This window comes from Hetaerina americana, unplaced genomic scaffold (genome assembly GCF_022747635.1).
Source record: "Hetaerina americana unplaced genomic scaffold, ioHetAmer1.1.p SCAF_11, whole genome shotgun sequence".
In the NCBI taxonomy this organism is placed as follows: Eukaryota; Metazoa; Arthropoda; class Insecta; order Odonata; family Calopterygidae; genus Hetaerina; species Hetaerina americana.
The window spans coordinates 28,765,845-28,784,328 of record NW_027286181.1 but is presented as its reverse complement, the minus strand read 5'-3'; the positions used below and the strand labels follow the sequence as shown (position 1 = coordinate 28,784,328).

The 18,484-nt window shown below is 35.0% G+C and overlaps 1 protein-coding gene across 2 annotated transcripts in view; it reads left to right on the top strand.

Annotated features, from left to right (window-relative positions):
• Positions 1 to 16,253, top strand: part of LOC139700988 (probable E3 ubiquitin-protein ligase HERC4) — a 37,736-nt gene extending 21,483 nt beyond the window's left edge. For both annotated transcript variants that reach the window (XM_071599532.1, XM_071599531.1), the window contains exons 12-22: positions 154 to 343; positions 855 to 967; positions 3,170 to 3,352; positions 3,489 to 3,575; positions 3,823 to 4,002; positions 4,327 to 4,504; positions 5,388 to 5,520; positions 5,637 to 5,786; positions 9,258 to 9,406; positions 10,836 to 11,026; positions 14,875 to 16,253. In XM_071599532.1, coding sequence (XP_071455633.1) covers positions 154 to 343; positions 855 to 967; positions 3,170 to 3,352; positions 3,489 to 3,575; positions 3,823 to 4,002; positions 4,327 to 4,504; positions 5,388 to 5,520; positions 5,637 to 5,786; positions 9,258 to 9,406; positions 10,836 to 11,026; positions 14,875 to 15,027 — 1,707 coding nt within the window. In that variant the 3' untranslated portion in view covers positions 15,028 to 16,253. The remainder of the gene's footprint in view (positions 1 to 153; positions 344 to 854; positions 968 to 3,169; positions 3,353 to 3,488; positions 3,576 to 3,822; positions 4,003 to 4,326; positions 4,505 to 5,387; positions 5,521 to 5,636; positions 5,787 to 9,257; positions 9,407 to 10,835; positions 11,027 to 14,874) is intronic.
• The last annotated feature ends 2,231 nt before the right edge of the window (positions 16,254 to 18,484 follow it).

The following is an 18,484-nucleotide window of genomic DNA, read 5'->3' as shown; positions in this document are numbered from 1 at the left end:
AGTACATTCATGTATTCATAGTTTTATAATACTAGTACAAAAGTTGTCCTTCAAGTTAAAATGGATTCATCTTGCTTTTTGAGAAAATATAAATACTTCTTTTTACATTGGATTGAGACCAAGAATTGATCACGATTTATTATTTATTTTCAGGTGTTCAATTGTGTGAGTGGAGCACTGTTACAGAGTTTGACGAGTAACCCTCCCGACATTGAAACTTTGCGTGTGTATCTAGTCTTACCATTGTATCATGGATTTGAGAATGCAAAAAATTACGAAACTCTTCAATGTCCCTTTGGGCAATCAGTCTTAATGTTGTCCACCGAGGCCTCCAAAATTGTGGGTGAGTTTGAATCTCTCACATTGATATTTGCCTACATAAATGTGTATGGGATTTACTTTTGTGTTTTGATAGATTTGGCACACTAAACACAATTATTCTCAAGCATTGAAGTTGTTGAATTGGAATCTACTATATTTACATTTAATCCAAATTTTGTCTCATTGTGATTAAGGAAACATTAATGCTATCCGTGTTGAGCTGGATAATTTTTCCGCCTCAATTTTTGAACCAATGCTGAGTTAATGAAGTCATCAGGCCATTAATTTGTTTTTTTATTGTTCTTGAAAACCAATGTTTTGTTGTAAAATTTTTTTCTATCATGGAAAAACTGACTTTATTTGAAAGGTTACTCCTGTGTCTACTGGTTTGACTTCAGCCGATCAATAGTGCTTATTTGAAATGAGTTCTTTCATTGCAGCACTGCACATTAAAGTTTAATTCATCCCCAGGGATTTCTGCAGTTGATTCTTTTTTTACATTGGTCATGATTTGATTTCGTTTATTTATGTAGATATGTGGTGGAGTGGTGCATCAGCAGATTATTTTGAAAGATTAGTGCGGATATTCAAAAATGTTTTGGAGTACTTGATAAAGACATCGAGTACTGATGAAACAAAAATGGAGGTATGTTGAAAATAAGTTTGCTCTAAATTTATTTAAAACTTTAAGAATGCCATATAGGAATATGATGACCCTTGTAGTCTTTCCATAAAGAAAAAGGGCCTGGGCTCAAAACTCAGCATATTTTTAATCTGGAATATGGTAAATCCTTCGACACATTAAATTATTTTGGCCTAGTTTCTAATAATGCCTTTTTTTATTTTAAACTGCATTTGAAACTTTTGAATTTGGAGTAAACTTGTATCAAGAATGCAAATATTTCTGTATGTTTTTACTGTGATGTATTTTATAAACTTGACCAATTCAAAAAAGTGCACTCATTTATCTACATCTACATCAATACCCTGCAAGCCACCTAAAAGGTGTGTGGGAGGGGGTGCAGCACCAGGAGGAAAGGGTAAGGGATGAGGGGGTTAAGTGTCATTAGCACATTATTTCTAGAAATGATGAGAGTTAAATGTTCTAATATTTGCAATGAATTTCAGAAACAAAACTGTCAATTTTATTGAAGTATAATTTATATCTCTTCAATATTTTAGTTCAAAGGGTAGTTTTTTAACTTCTTAGGACTGACTCAGTGAGGGGTTCCCTTTTGTGAGTGATTTAGAAGGAAGATCTCGTTGCCTTTCCGCAAGAAGAACATTGCATTTACCCAAACAGTAGTGGAAATAGCAGATAAAAAAGGCAGTTAAAAGAAAGGTGCCAGTTCAGTATCCGCTTAACATTATTTGTGTTGATTTTGTAAGTGTAGGCCAGTGGGCAGAAGTCCTTAGTTCACAAACTCCTGCCTGTGAATATAATATCATTTTCATACAATGGGGATCGAGATGATACAGGGGCTAACGTACTGGGTTCCCACCTAGAGGGCCCGGATTCGAAATCCGGTGGCGGCAGAAATTTTTCAGTGTTATCCCGATCCCTACTTGAGGTGCTTCGTGAAGGGTACTTTGAGTGAACATGCTGTCCGTTGGATGGGGCGTTAAGCTGCGTTTACCTTGGTACTTTTTGTTAAGGGTAGACTAATGCCGATGCCAGGTAGTAGGCTAATGCTGATGCCAGGTTTCTCTCTACCCTTCACTGTTTCCTGTCCATCCTCAATGGTGCAAAGGACCTCAGCTGTTGGTCACCTCCCCTCAAACTACTACGTTCCCAAGGCAGCCATTTTTTCCACTTGCAGTGGGTCCAATGTTGCTACCAATCTTGTTTTTTTTTCACCCTTCTGGTAAAGAGCCGTAGCCATCTTTTCTAAAATGCAAACCACACAATAAAATGACTTAACTTCTTATTTTGCTTTAAGGCCCCAAGGGCCTGAAAAGGAAATAATACAGAGCAAACAAGAGGAAGTTCTTAGTTCTTGTAATACATAGAAGATAATAGGCTATAGGGGCTACCCAAAACTTGTATTTTTTTTGCTTAGTTTCTCAGTTATTTTTCTTGCAAAATTATATACAGATAGGTTATTAAATGAAAAAGAGAAACTTTGTTCCAATCCACCACTTTATTTCAGGTACGACTAGTTTCGATGCTACGGCGTCATCCTCAGGTACCCCTGAGGTTGGTACCTGAGGATGATGCCGTAGCGTCGAAACTAGTCGTACCTGAAATAAAATGGTGGATTGGAACATAGTTTCTCTTTTTCATTTATTAAAATGAACTTCCACAAAGTTTAGGCTGAAACTATTGAGATAACCGATAGGTTATTACTCCAAGAAATTCAGAAACTGAAAATCATGCATATGTTTCACAAGTGTTTATTAATTGGAAATGAATAGAAAGTGAATATTAATAGATGAAAAAAGTACCACAAATATAATTTATTTTACACAGTTCTTTCGTATAAAGAATTCACATTTAATACATGTTATTATCATTCTAACCCTAGCAAACCTGAATGATATGATTTGTAGTTCCCATATTCTGTTTTCATCATTGTCTTATATGCTGAGCCATATAAATGAGTGACATCTGACAATTTATCTCTTACAATTGCATATTATTCTTATTTAATACCCATAGCTTTAGTTGTGTTTATTAATGAGTCAGATTAAGTGAATGGACCAAAGTTGAACTATCATAGAACATGAGTTGCACTTATGAATCCCAGTTTCCTATCATATTCATTTATACTAGCAGGAGCTTTTATGGTAGAAATTAAAGTTTACATAATTATACATAACTTATTAATGTCATGGCCATTCATTGAAGGTTGCATGGAATAATAATATCGTGGTCGGACTGGAAATACTTCGAGTTCTCAATGATCTCAACAAGAAATGTGCAGGTGGTTTCAAAGTGCCTTATGAAACATTCTACTTACCAGAATTAGTGGAAAAAGTTAATTTACCTTTCGATTACATCCGATGGCTATCAGAAAAGAGTGGATTTTCAGTGAGTATAGAATTATTATTTTTTTGAATTTTTGACAAAGCCGTGTATATGTCATTACTGTTTTTTAGACTATCAAATGATATGATTTCTTTAGAATGGTGATTATTTTAATAGCTTTTTTCTCTTTTTTTCTCAGAATCCTAGTGTGTTTTTTTGTGATTATCCCTTCTTGTTTGATGTTAAAGCTAAAACATTGCTCCTTCAAACTGATCAATCCTTGCAGGTAAGTACCCATAAGATCTCTATTCCAAGATATTTTTTTTGATATTTGGACATTTAAACTTAAAAAAGGAGAAAATAAGTCCTTATTGCAGCTTTACTTATCATAGATCTTATGACTTTATTTTGTTAATAAAGTTGTAATTAGAAACTGAAATTTCCATAGCACCCATAAATTAGTTTGTAATGTTGTTGTTGTAGTGATTAAGTAGTTCTGTATTCAAATGCATTACTCTTGTCGCAAATTTTAGATGCAAAGTGCTATGAATCAAGCAACTACTAGGGCCTTGTCTGAACTTTTTTTTGGAGGTGGAAGTTCATTACCTCAGCTGAATTACCTCATTCTTGAAGTGAGCAGAGAAAATCTTGTTGGGGACACTTTAATTCAACTCCAAAGCCTTGACACCCGTGATCTGAAGAAACCATTGAAGGTAAAAGAAAACTTGTCATGCCATCAATTTTTATTATGTCTTTAAATACATCAAAGCATGTTGTGACGGAAGGAATAAATGTAGAAAATGTAAGATTTGGGTTAGCAGGAGAGTATGCTAACATTTTTGGGCAACTGAGCTGGCATTATATTAATTTTTGCCTTGTGTTTGATCAATTTTTTTGGAGTTTTTTCTTAATTTTAAATGCTAACAAATGATGAGGTCAAATTAGGAATTCTTAAAAAAAAATTGCATTCTTGGTAAATAATCATTTGAAGTTTTTTTGAAAAGTTTTATACCAATCATGATTTCTCATGTCAACAGGTGAAATTTATGGGGGAAGAAGCAGAAGATGCAGGTGGAGTGAGGAAGGAGTTCTTTCTATTGCTAATGCGGGAAGTTTTAGACCCAAAGTACGGAATGTTTCAGCAACATGATGAAACACGAGCAATTTGGTTCAGTGAAGCTTCTTTTGAGGAAGAAACGATGTATTTCCTAATAGGTAAGAATTACCAGGAAAGCAAACAAATTCATCTAATATAGAGATTGGTGATGATGAGTATACTATTCGCCAGAATTAATAATGTATATATTCTGAAGTAGGGCAGTATGCACATTCTCATCAGCAAATTTTAAGGCAATTTTTGTGGGGTAATTTATTTCAATGCAGACTTTTTTAAGTGTTGCAAATTTTTGGTGTATGACTTTTAAGACATACATTCATAGCATGCATAAAAATGTACACAACAGCCAACTGCATAACTCTAGAAGTTTAGCCATTTTTATATTAGTCTTGTTTTCTTTACATCAATGGATTATTACAGAATTACCTCTTTTTCCTGCAGTTGTACTTGATAATCGTTGTAAATACAATGGATGTTCTTAGGATTTATTGAACAATCCATGTAGATAGCTGCAATTTTCACCACCACCCAATATATTAGGCCATTACATCTCATCAATGCCCTCTGATTGGTTGGTTGCCAGAGAACTCTTTTCTGAGCATTATTTAGTGGATGTCATTATCCTTGGTTGAAGTTTGTATTGTTTTAATTGATGCCATTGCCGAAAATATTGCTTCACTTTGGCTATTACCTGCGCTTCTTCAATTTTAATATCATGCACTGGTTTGCTCCATGCATTTAGAGAGACTGAGAATAAGCAGAACTGTTTTTTCTCCATAGCTCCATGGTGTTCTTTCATTTGACTTAGGTATTCTTTCATGGCCGATATGATAATAGTGCTTATGTTCACATAATGTTTCATATCATGGCCTGTACTCTTTTTTCAAACCAAAATTGTAATGCAATGTAAATAGCTAATTGTATAATTCAATTTTTTTTCATGTTAAATTTACTTATTGCATGCTTTACTTAATGCCCAAGGCCTTCTCTGTGGTCTCGCGATCTACAATTTTACTATCATTGAGCTGCCTTTTCCACTCGTACTGTACAAAAAACTCCTTGGTGAGCCTGTTTCCTTGAATGACTTAGAACATCTCTCGCCGACTATGACTAGGTGAGTTAACAGTTGAACAAGTTCTGACAAAAAGCTTAAGTTTATGCATACCATTGTTTGAGATTCTTGAGCACCTGGCACTTAAAGCTAATTCATAAGTGATATTTTACTTGCAGGAGTCTGAGGTCCGTGCTGAACTATGAAGGCCCTGATATGGAAGAAGTGTTTGGTCTCTACTTTGAACTTTCAAAGGAGGTTTATGGTGAAATGAAAGTTTTCCACCTGAAGCCTGGTGGTGAAAAGATTCCTGTTACGCAGGAGAACAAGTGTGTTTTTCTCATTTCTTATACGATTTTATAATATCCAGATATTGTGAATTTTTATGATTAGGTAATCTACCAGTTAAGGTAGGTTTTCGATGGACACAACCACGAAGCAAATATTTTGTTTCTCCTAGCAAAGCACAATGCAACATCCTACTCTACAACAAACCCCTCTTCATCTTTGTATACTTCCTTCCTCACTTGATCCCATCCAATATCCCTATCCTATCCCTGCCCTTTCTTCATTTACATGACAGTCTCCCCATATCACAGTCTTCAACATCCCCCTGCCAATCAATATGCTTTTCATCCATTTTTCCTGCCTTCTTATGATTTCTCCATTCAATCACCTCTCCTTTCCCACCATATCTAGTACCATCACATTTGTTTTTCTTTCTGTCCACTTCACCTTCTCCAACCTTCTCCATGCCCTCATTTCAAAAGCCTCCAATCTACGTCTATCACACTGCTTCAGTGACCATGTTTCCATGCCCTACATAGCTACGCTCAATATCAAAGTCATCCTGAGCCTTTTCTCAAAATCCTTTCTCAACCTCCCTGTCATCAACTCCCTCCTCCTTGTGAAAGCCTCTTTGCCTAACAGAATTATCCAACTACGTTGACCTTGTTGGTCCAAAACACTTCCATGATGGGTAAACTGTTCCACCTATCCTAGTTTTTGCCCTCCTATTTTAATGTTTAGCTTAGCCTTTTTATTTCTGGAAAATGGCATAATCTTTGTTTTGTTAATATTGATTCTCATCCCATATCTGTTGCACTGAATTTCCAATTCACTCAGCAATGCTTGCAACCCCTTGGCTGACTTACAACCTAAAGCTTGGTCGTCAGCAAACCTAACTGATTTCACAAATTCCACACCCACTTTCATTCCTACCTCCAGTTCTTCCCATGCCTCTTTAATCATTTCCTCTACGTACAGTTTGAACAGCAACGGTGATAATGGGCAACCCTGCCTTACACCTCTCCCTAACACTGCCCATCCGGGCTCCCCGTTCCCCACTCGCACCTATGCCATCTGAGACATGTACAGGTTGCGGATTAGCCTCCTTTCCCTCCAATCTATTCCTATTTTCTTCAATATACTCATTAGTTTTTCCCAATTTAATCGATGAAATGCTTTTTTGAAATCTACGAAACAGGCAAATACGACCTGGTTGTATTCAATATTCCTCTCGATTAATAATCTCATTACTGCAATGGCATCACGCAGACCTTTCTAAACCCGAATTGATCATCATTTTCCCTACTGTCTATCCTTTTGTTGATGATCCTGAGAACATAGCTGTGTGGGATATTAAACTTATTGTTCTGTAGTCTTCACATGATGTAGCCTTTACCTTTTTCAGAATAAGAACTAGCACTGATCTCACTAAGTCTTCTGGCCAGATATCTTCGTCATAGATACTACCAATCAGTTTATATAGCCTCCTCCTCCCACATTTTCCTATGTATTTCAGTAGTTCCGCAGGAATCTTATCTACCCCCCACGGCCTTGTTTAGTTTCATCTCCATTAATACCCTTTCTATCTCACTGTGGGGTATGTCTGGACCTAAGCTATCTTCCTATTGTAGTGATCTCTTGATCAGACATGGAAGAGGAGATTCATCTCGAGTGGCTGCGAAGAATCTCCGGTAGGGTCTTTGGACACTTAAGAGTTATTACTCAAAGTAAATTAGAATCAACAAGGAGTTTATTAGAGTTACAGTAGAGTACAATGGCTGCCCTCTGGGTCTGACGTGACCCGTCCAAGAGCTACAAGTCTAATAATCAGAGAATGCCCCTTCTTTCCCTTTTTGGGGCGTTTAAATACATTCATCCACCGTGGGGAGAGATGGGGTGGGGGTGAAAGGAAAACAGGGGAGGGGAGTGCAAGGTCTCTCGCTCCAGGGTGAACTTTGGCCTGCTGACCCCTCCTCGCGTCTGGTGATAGGGGAGTATGGTTTATCTCTCCCACCATATCGCTTCTTATCTGCTGTCCTGTCTCTTGGATATATATGTCGACACTTGGATATATATATCTGTCCTCTGTCTGAATGTCTGTGGACCTGTCATCGTACTTGAGCGGCGATCAGTACACTATGTTTAACCTTGTTGGCCTAAGTTTTTACCATACAGTGTTTTTATATATTCCTTCCATCTTTTTTGGATCATTTCTGAGTCAACTAATATCCCACCCGCCTCATCTCTTACAGTTAGCAAAGGTCTTCCCTTCTTACTTCCCCATAGTGATTTAACCTTGCTCTATAGCACACCTATTTCCCCCTTTCTCTGCAAACTTTCCATATCCTCGCACTGCATCTCCCACCATGCTTCTTTTGCTTTCTTTTTGCCTGTCTCAATTTATTATTTAAATCTTTGTACTTCCTTTTACTTCTACTAACTCTGTATTTACATTCTTCCATTTACTTCTCTCATCTATCTTTCTAATTGTCTCCTCCATGATCCATGGCTTCCTTGTCCTTATCCCATTAACAGTTCCTATAGTTTCTCCTGCAGCTTTAGATATCCCTTTGTGGATGTATGCTCATTTTTCTACTATAGTACTCAGCTCCTTTCCCTCACCCATGATTTTCTCTACAGCCTGCTGCTACTCCTTCCTTGTCATTCCATTTAATCCTTCTAAATTCTATCTCTTAACCCGCCAACCCTGCCTTATCTTTTTGAATCGGATGCTACACTTCATGAGTACTATATTTTGATAAGAGTTTGCATCTGCTCCCGGGAAGCTGTACGAATTGATGACACTGTTCCTAAACCTGTGCATAACCATAATATAATATAATTGATACCTTTTTGAGTAATCTGGCATTTTCCATGTTTACCTATGCCTCTTGTGGTGTTTAAACCAAGTGTTGGTGATCACAAGCCGGTGTCTCCTACAGAATTTAGTCGCTATGATGGACAGTATAAATTGTAAATGCATACACCAAAGAAAAAGTTCTGACTCAATTTTTACGGCCAAACTTGTTATAAAAAACTGATAAATTTTTGGCTCAGTAGTTGACTCAAATTAAAATACATTATAAGTGCGAGTTTAAATTGTCATGTTCAATGTAAAAGGTGAGTTTGAGGTAAAATAAAAATAGTATGAATTACTCCTTTAGTTGTGAGTATGTATGTGTTTTGATTAACTGGATTTTATTATTCTAATGGAAAAAAGCGCAGTACTTTATTTTAAATCATGATTTAAATGTGTTCTATTAAAATTTTGGAACCCCACAGATATATTTCATTGCATTTTTGCTTGTTTCAAATTATAAATGTCAATTTTAAGATTGGCCATACTTGTAATGTACTTGAAATATTGCATCAAGGTTACTGACATTACTGAAATAATGGATGTATAATTTAATTTTAATATTTTCTTAGACCATGTTACACTTTAAAAATATCCCATATTATTTCAAACTTCACTGGCACAAAATCACAAAATCCTGCCTTTATCCTTCCAGGAAAGAATATGTGGATCTGTATGTTGACTGGGTACTTAATAAGTCGGTTGACAAGCATTTTCAAGCATACCAGACTGGATTCTTGAAAGTATGTGGTGGAAGAGTTCTAAAGCTCTTCCATGCCCAGGAACTAATGGCAGTTGTTGTTGGTAATTATACTGATGGTTTTCATTTGATTTTCTTACCCTAGCATCCTATCCTTCTGAATTGTGGCTGCTCTGCTCAGTAATTTTTTACTGGAAATATTTCATGTCTTTCCATCGATTGAGTTTATTTTGCATTGGCATGCAAAGGACTGCAAAACATTGCTTTTCTTTCTGAAGTCCTCTGGCAACTCCACAGTTCTGGGCTTTAGAGACAATAGGGTGATTAAGGTGAATTTTGAAGGGTTTGAGGCTGATTGGTTAATGAGCCAATCCTGAGGAAGCAATAGGAGGAGACATCCGTGAACATTAGACAAGAGGCAATTAGCTCAGGACCCTGGGAAGATCTCTCTCTTTCTCTTCCTCCCACCCTTGTTTGATAAGCCCTCCCAGAACAAAAACTCAAAGTATAAAAAGGAAACCTCCATTATTGAAAACTTGGCTTAGGACAAGATTCCCAACGTTTTGGTCAATTTGTACCATATTCAGCCCCTGTGCAGAGGATATCATCATATGAATGCATATAGTATTGTTGCTATTAGTGGAAATACTACATGGTGAATGATTTTTTTGTAAAGTTTATGGTAATAATTTATGAGAGATGGTGAAAAAGGCTAAAAATTGGGTCACACTTTTATTTTTTTTCATATTAACTGTAAATTTTGTTCATAACATTTTCATGGAACATTACTAATAGCAGTATTTTAGCTTGTCACATTTTATTCTCTTGATCTCATCTTTACAATTCCATTAAGCCTTAACCTGTTATTTATGTCAATTAAGGTGACCATTGATATTATACATTATTTTTTTCTTTAAAGAGATACGTAATTTGTAGACTTAAAGATTTTTGTAGAGTGAAAACATTTTTCTTTCACAATATACTCACACGTATATTATCATTATGCATACAGATGAATTTTCAATTTGATTTTGAATTATTGTATAGATTGAATAAGTTTTTGCCTTTTCTGTAAAATAAAATATTATAACCCTTTCTGAAATAGCCAATTCTGCTGCATTGGTTCATATGTAATTTTTCATCTGTTCTCATTTGAGTATAAATATTTCAAAATTCCTACAGTTAAATTAAGTAGGTACACTTGCAAAGAATTTCATTAAAAATCAAATAATAATAGATTTTGACCATGAAATAATACGACCGCATTCTTTGTTTGCCAATTGCAGAATTAATAATGTAATTAAAAAAATTATGGGATGCTGCATGTGTGGCTTAGTGATATTTTTTTTATAGGAGATTAAATGATCATCCCTAGTTTTGTATCTTTATCTTCGGAAGAATATTCACAGATGGTAGGTTTTTTGGACTGCAATGTAATAATTTCGATTGCTGATAAAAATTACTGCAATGCATTGCAGAAATTGGTTGATGCAAGATGATTGAGTGGGATGAAACATTAAAATTCCATTTCAGGTAATGAAGAGTATGATTGGGATGAGTTGGAGAGAGAGACAGAGTACAAGAACTGTTATAATTCATCTCATCCCACGATAAGGCTTTTTTGGGAAGTGTTCCATGAGCTCCCTTTGGACGAGAAAAAGAAATTTCTTCTCTTCCTGACTGGCAGTGATCGAATTCCTATCCTGGGAATGAAAGCAATCAAGGTAAATGGTTAAAATCATAGTTGTGATAGATTCAATAGTCTAGTACAATTTGTTGTAAATAAAAATAAAATCAGGAAATGTGATGGAAATGAACCAATCACTCTGTTTTGGTGGACACAAAATCTTGTTTCGTAGACCATGGTTTGATTATTCAACAGCTGCCGTTGCGCATGCTGCGGTAGCTGCAGATATTGATGAGATATCATATTTTTTTCTATTCAATTTGAAGTCTTGAGATGAATATAGTTGTTTACCTACTGTACTACGCTTTGGAGATCATTGATGTTTGTGCTTTTATGTCTTTTTTTCATTGGAAGTACTTGAGAAAGCATTTAATTATTATAATCAGTACTTAACATCCATGAGTCAATTGCAGATGGATTTGAATGTAAAATGTTTGGTTTGAGTATTTAGTAACATTAATCCATGTTGGCTATCATTGAAGACATTCCTGATGTCTCTCTTTTCAAGTATAATAATTTCATTTAGGCATCGTAATGTATTATTTAATGGTTACATATATTTGTTCTTTCAAATGTTTATTCAATTCCCATCCACGGATGGAAATTTGAGGTGAAAATCACAAGTTAAAATGAAAAAAATGGCTAGAGCAATGCATAATCAAAGGATAGTTGTTGGGATGTGTTAGTTGCATTTTCCCCATAGTTCGAAAAAAAAATTTTTTTGATGAAGTACTTCAAAAAGTGTAATTTACTCAATATGCAAATACAATTAAGTTATTTTGATGTCAATTTTTATTTATCATCATTGAACAAAATTAGTTTCCTTTTAGTCATGGACTAAGAAGAAGCATATACTTTTAAGGGTTTCAATTTATAGTACTTTCTCTGTTTTCATATTAACATTTTTCAATAACAGTATATTTTCAGACACTGAACTACTGTATTTTTCCTTTTTTACAAAACAAATTTTGTTAAATGTTGTCAAAAACTAGCAGTATTTGTGTCCCTGTATAAAACAGTGATATTTTTTTTTTAATACTCCTATTTATTATATTGCAAAATCTTTCTATCTCTAAGAACTAATACCTAAACACTTGATGGTAAATTTGACTAATATTAATGTGTTTTTTTTTAAGTAATCTGAGTGCAGTAGAAAGCTTTTTTGTGCATGAATGACTTACGATTGAGAGAATTGTCAATAAGGACTTAATTTATTAATGTCTTTAGCATATATTAGTAGCTTGCAAGAAAATCATTGTTTTTTACAATCTCATTGTAATGGACAATTTTTAAGTAACTAACTGCAGAACCTCAAAAATCCATCATTACAATAATTTAAAAATCAATTTATATGCTTCCTTTTTTTAAAGATTGCAAAAGATTCAGAATATACACATTGAAAGATTGCTCAGTTGCCAGATCTCTGCTAATCCCTTTGAGTCACCTCCGGCAATTTCCAAATAACCGGGTCATCTCATTCTTATTAATGACTTAGTGAAACTCAGGTGTAACTAAAAGTATGGGAACTTTCAGAATAGAGGGCGCGGGTTCAAATCCCGGCGGTGTTGAATATTTTTCAGAGGTATCTCGATCCCTACTTGAGGTGCTTTGTGGAGGGCACTTTGAGTGAGTACGCCGTCCGTCGGATGGGACGTTAAACTGCGGACCCCTTGGCGCCTTTCGTAAAGAGCAGGCTAATGCCGACGCCGGGTTTCTCTCCACCCTTCATCCTTTCCTGTCCATCCCCTATGGCGCAAATGACCTTAGCTGTCGGTCGCCTCCCCTTAAAAACTACTACTACTACTTTCAGAATAGTCTAATAGAAGTTCTCCATGCCTATGAGTCTTGCATGTCACATGTTTAGGTAGACATCTGGCGTGATGGAATGGTGCATGGCTTATTAAGTGTTCACATGACATCGAAAGGAAATATGGAACTGCAATGCTCAACTTTTTTCCTAAAAACTTTCATGCTGCAGTGCTTGGAATAAATTCAGATTCTAATGCAAATGTATAGTCATTGCATTGCATGATGTGTGTTGTTGATTCTGAATGTTTCAAGGCAATTTCATTCTTGCTTTTACATTTAAGAAAAGTGCATTGCCAAAAACTTAATCAAACTGCAACTCAATGGTGTTGCATTCAATAACATTTAGCTTAGTTTTATATCAGTTTGATATAGCAATTGTGACTTTGTGAATTATCTGATGTTAGTAAAATTGCTTGTGAAGTAGTAGAAAGAAATATGTTCATTTTCTTGTTGAAAATGAAGCTATTGTACCATCCCAATTTTTTTTCCATAAGAACACTCGGATCTCAAACCTCATTATTTTTTTAATCCCCCAAGTGTTTGAAAGAGTGTAAATATAATGAAAAGGTTGAAATGGTGATTCTTATTAAACGATTGAATAAGGAATCAGCTAAACCTATGCAGCTCTGGGAAAAAATGCATAAAAATTATAAATATGGCATTCTCATCAATTTTTAATGTTTGTTTTTTCATAGCAATTTTGAATAAATTAACCTAAGTTTTTTTTGTTCCTCAATTCTTTAGTTTCTTTTTGCATTACAGGGGTGATTAAATCGTTTAATTGCTAATCTTTGAAATTCAATTGAGCCCAATGGATCCAATCTCATCATCCTTAATTCATAGTGACTTGGAACACCTTTATATGAGATGCCATCGAATTCATAGATGTATGGGTTTTTTGTTTGTGGCACACAACCGACACCAGAAAGTTGAGATTACCTGTTCTTTCTCAAAGGAATTTCCCATTAGATGAACACATTTAACATGAAATTCACTATTTCATTCATTGTGTGATGAGATTCCTTTTTTCCACTGGAAAATTGGTGATGGTCAGTGACTGAGGCTTTTTGGGTTCATTGTCCTTTCTTTGAACTGTCAAGTATTCATGAACACACATTTTATATGCATCCATAGTACCATCACCTCATGATGGTGAATCGAGATGGTGTTAAATGATTTGCAAATGTAGGATAATAATGATTGCACCCTATTTTTGTATGCCAAATTGTGCCATTTTAATTATTGGATGTTTCTAACTCTGACAGCAGCTATATGAATCTGGTGTACTGTGCTGTACAGGCATCTATATAATGTATCCATAAACAGTACCTGTGCCTCTTATGCTCAACCAAATCTTTCTATCTACTACTGGTCTTGGGATAAAAGTTGATAACCTAGAACTTGAAGGCACCTCATATTTGCAACAGTTTCATTGTATTTTGTATTCATTTTCATTTTTTTAAATTACCACAGAATAAATTTAGTGCCTTAATTTTTATGCCTGGATCTGAAATGTTTGAAATAATTTCGATTGGGATGATTTTAAATTAAAAAAAAAAAGATTTTTCAAAGTCCTCATTGGAGCTAACGGCTCTTAACACAATAGAATAATTGGATAGAACAATGGACCAAATGTGTTTTGAATACTTTTATGCTAGTCATGCCTGTCCAAATGGATTATTGAGGTTTTGAATTATTAGTTTAGTGATATCATAATACCTAATGTTCTCTGCTATTTAAAAGTGTAGTTGAAACATAAACATATTCAATGGTTGATCGTTTATTTTTATGTTGAGTATAACTTGGATAAATTTTAACTTTTGAAACTGAGATTAGGTACTTGTTTATCTCTAACAAGTGATATTTGTTCATTAATGCCATACTTATTTCCCCTAATGCACTACTAATATGGTATTGTATTATCATTGGTCAGCGCTGTTTAAGCAGCATTAACAATTTCGTTCTGCTGTCAAATTGTTAATCTACAAATTTGTGTGGGTTTTATCGGCCATGTGTTTCTGGTGTATGTGAAAGTGGTCATCCTTGTTCTCATATGCATTATGTCCTCTCATGCAGCTTGTAATACAGCCAACAGAAGATGACAAATACCTGCCCGTGGCGCATACCTGCTTCAATTTATTGGATCTACCTCAGTATGCAACAAAGGAAAAACTGCGTTATAAGCTCCTCCAGGCCATCCAGCAATACCAAGGATTCTCTTTGGTTTAAAAGATTTCTTAATATATTATGGGAGTGCCTTTTTAAGTAATTAAGGGTTTCTCCTGACATATACAACAATAACAATGTATTATGTCGAGTTTTTATTTATTATTTATTTGAGGAGGACAACATTTTTAATTATGTTTGTTATTTAATAGTTGTTTGCAGGCGGTGAAATGGTAATTTTGGATTTGTCAGCCTTTTATATGCGTCTATATTCACAGGAATGAGAAGCTTGGTCGATGAATGTGTATCACAGTTGTGTGTATTTTTTTATTGGCCATAGGAGAAACCAGTCTGATTTATTGACATGATTTTGCTTTTTTGCTAAGTGAAAATTGTCTCATGTCAAATTTTGTCTCCTGAAAGTATATCTATTTTAAAACCATACTATATACATACACTTATTTATGGATGCACTTGAAGATAATTTTATTAAGATGACTCTCATTGTTTTTGTGTAAATTCTTAAAAAAATAAATTGGCTTTGTTTCTACATAATGTCTTATTTTTCATTAGAAATAACAATTACCCATGTATCAATAAAAAAAGCCTTAATTTTATTCAATAGTAAAGCAAACAATATACATTTTTTTTACTTAGTACATCACTGAGGTGGAAATATTTAGAAGACAGTAGAATAGGCATTCTTATGTCTTAAGCATTAGCAAGTCATAATTTATACAGCGTGAATAAACAAATATTTGTTTATTCACAATCCATGTCCATTTAATAATTAGCTCACATTAATGCCATACATTTAAATATTTCTGTTAGAAAAGCTTAATTCTTTGGTTGACACAATGTTGTTCTCATAGCCCCTTTCATTTGATTATACTGATGTAATGTAAATAAAACTACACAGAGCTGTGAAAAATCAAAAGAGGATTACATGTCTGAGGGGAGATGCAGATAGCATGATGAAATTAGGTTGGCATATTAGAGATACCCTAGTACACGAAAAAATCAATTTAATTGTTTTTTTAGGGAAGAGAATGTTTTACAAATTTGATTGATAATGGAGGCTTATAACATTTTAAATGCCCTGATTTGAACTGGGATCAAGGGTGAACTTTGAACAGGTTTTTAAGGGTATTATTATTTTTTTTTTAATTTTAACTTTTTCGAAAATACATGTAGAGAGTAGGGTATTTATATAATTCCCATTCATTTGGTTTTGAAGTCGATCACATTAATTGCTGTCAACTAGGCGCCACAAGATAGTGTTAACTTTATCATTTTGTCAAGAGTTGCAGCCTCTTGGCCCAGTCATTTTCTTTTTCCCCTCGGGCTGCCTCCATCCCGTAGATGGTCGCTCCCTGTTCTTTCTTGGCGATCAAAAGAAAAGGAATAAAAGGGGGGAAGCTGCGATGGCACTTGCTCACGATCACCGTCTCCTTCCTTCCTTTCTTCTGTCGTCCCCCTCTACTGTCCATTGCATCCTCGTGATTCACTCACAGGTTCGATGTTCCAAGTTCCTCATAGTGCTGTGTACCAGGAGGGGCCTTGTATCCTGGGTAAGTTGGGGTCAAGGCATTTTGCGCAAAGAAGGACGTGTAATCTTTGTTGACGCGCCTAGGCTTTCCGGCTGCCCTCGCGCGGGCCGCTGCCTCCACCGCCGCTTGCTTCTCTGCTTCCCGTGCCTCCTTGTAGTGGGCTGGTGGCCATTTCTGATCTCCACGCATCCTGATTGGTTCTTGTCGCTTCAGCGCCGGCTGTGATATAAACACTGGTGCAGGAGCCTGCGAGATGGGTGGCTCCAGTCGCAGGGTCACTGTGGAAGGGGGTGGTGGGGGTGGAGGAGATAGGACAGGCCTTGGCGCGTAGACTGTCTTGACTGGTTGCTGATACTGTGGTCGAGGATAGTCCTCGTTTTGGTGATAGTTGTTGCTAAGGCCGTTCTCCCAGGGTCTCTGGCTTGTACCGTTGTAAATTGGCTCCTGTGTGCATACAAAATGGAAAATACATTATCATTGGTGATAAATTGATGATTAGATCAGTGTAGATAAGTAGTTTTGATAATAACAAGAAATTAAAACAAAGATACCTGTATAATTGTAGTCTACAAGTTTTTTTTAACTCCAATATTGTTAATCTGTATGTGAAGTAACTCTCTAATGCTTGATTTTAACAAATTCCTTTCAAAATTATTTAGTGCTTATTTAATATGTGATAAATGTTTTTAAAACCATCCTTTTTGTTAAGGAAAATAATCAGATGTTTTATACTACCCTGAATTAAGATAACATTTTATATTCTTGATAGACTTTTGTGATGGATGTATTATAAAGTGGTAATTTATCTATCAGGAATTAAATTGAAGATTCTCTCCTTTCCTTTATGCATGAAGTGGTATGCAGTTTGATGGAGGTGTGATACAATCCTGTGTGATGAATGGACTTTCACTCATGATGTCAATTTAAACTCTGTTGTGACACGAAGTTGCATATTTTAATCCCTCTACACAGAAGATCCTTATTGTATCTGGACACATCAGGGAGGGCTTGATAAGGTTGGTGTAGTATCAATTTCATTATATGGATTGATTTAGTATGTTCTTCCTTTTGTGAAAGAGAAGCGATCTCACTGTAAGATTCATTTCCATTGCTGTGGCACATATTTTGAAATGCTGCAGTAATGTGCAAATCTATGAATGGTTTGTGATCGTGAAGCCTGGCAATATAGATTTGGGTGATACATTTTTATTTGTGATTAGGGATAAGATATCTTGAAACCTGAATCAGTTATTAGTGTTTTGCAATACTTAGCATATATTTTTGTGTGCATATATATATGGGGTTAAGTATCTTCAGTTACTTCATTTCTTTAAGTATCAATGCAATTTTGAACAATAAAATGCTGCATCATTTTAAACATTTAATAGTTTTTTTACAAAATTGCCAAATAAGTTATGATATCCGGTATCTTAAGAGGGCATATTTTTCTTGACAAAAATTATGGAGCAGGATCACAAATTAAAAAGAAACATTTGAGGAGAAAGATTTTTTTGGTGTATTTGGAGTTTTCATGCATGTGTAAATTCTTTAGCAACTACGTTGCAATTATCAAGTTGTTAACAAAGGTAATACTTTCCAAGAATGCCATTGAAAAAATATTTCTTAGCTTATGTCAAAAAGTTATTTGATTTTTGATTTTATTGGCCAATTGTGGTTGTACCCATTATTGGTTGTTCAAATTTCTTTGGATCATAATTTCCAAGTATAATAATCTGAAGACCACAATTCTTTCACAGTTTTCTTTCTTCTTGCATACTTTTTTTAAAAGTTCTTGTCAATAGTTCATTCTTACTCCTCAGCATTAAATGAACTCAAATATGAACAATTCAATGTTCATATACCTTCATTAAAAATTTTGGTTAACCACCATTAAAGATTCAGGTTACACATATTTAAGTAGTATCATAGCAAGATAAATGAAATTTATTGATCATGCAGATGCTATTTAA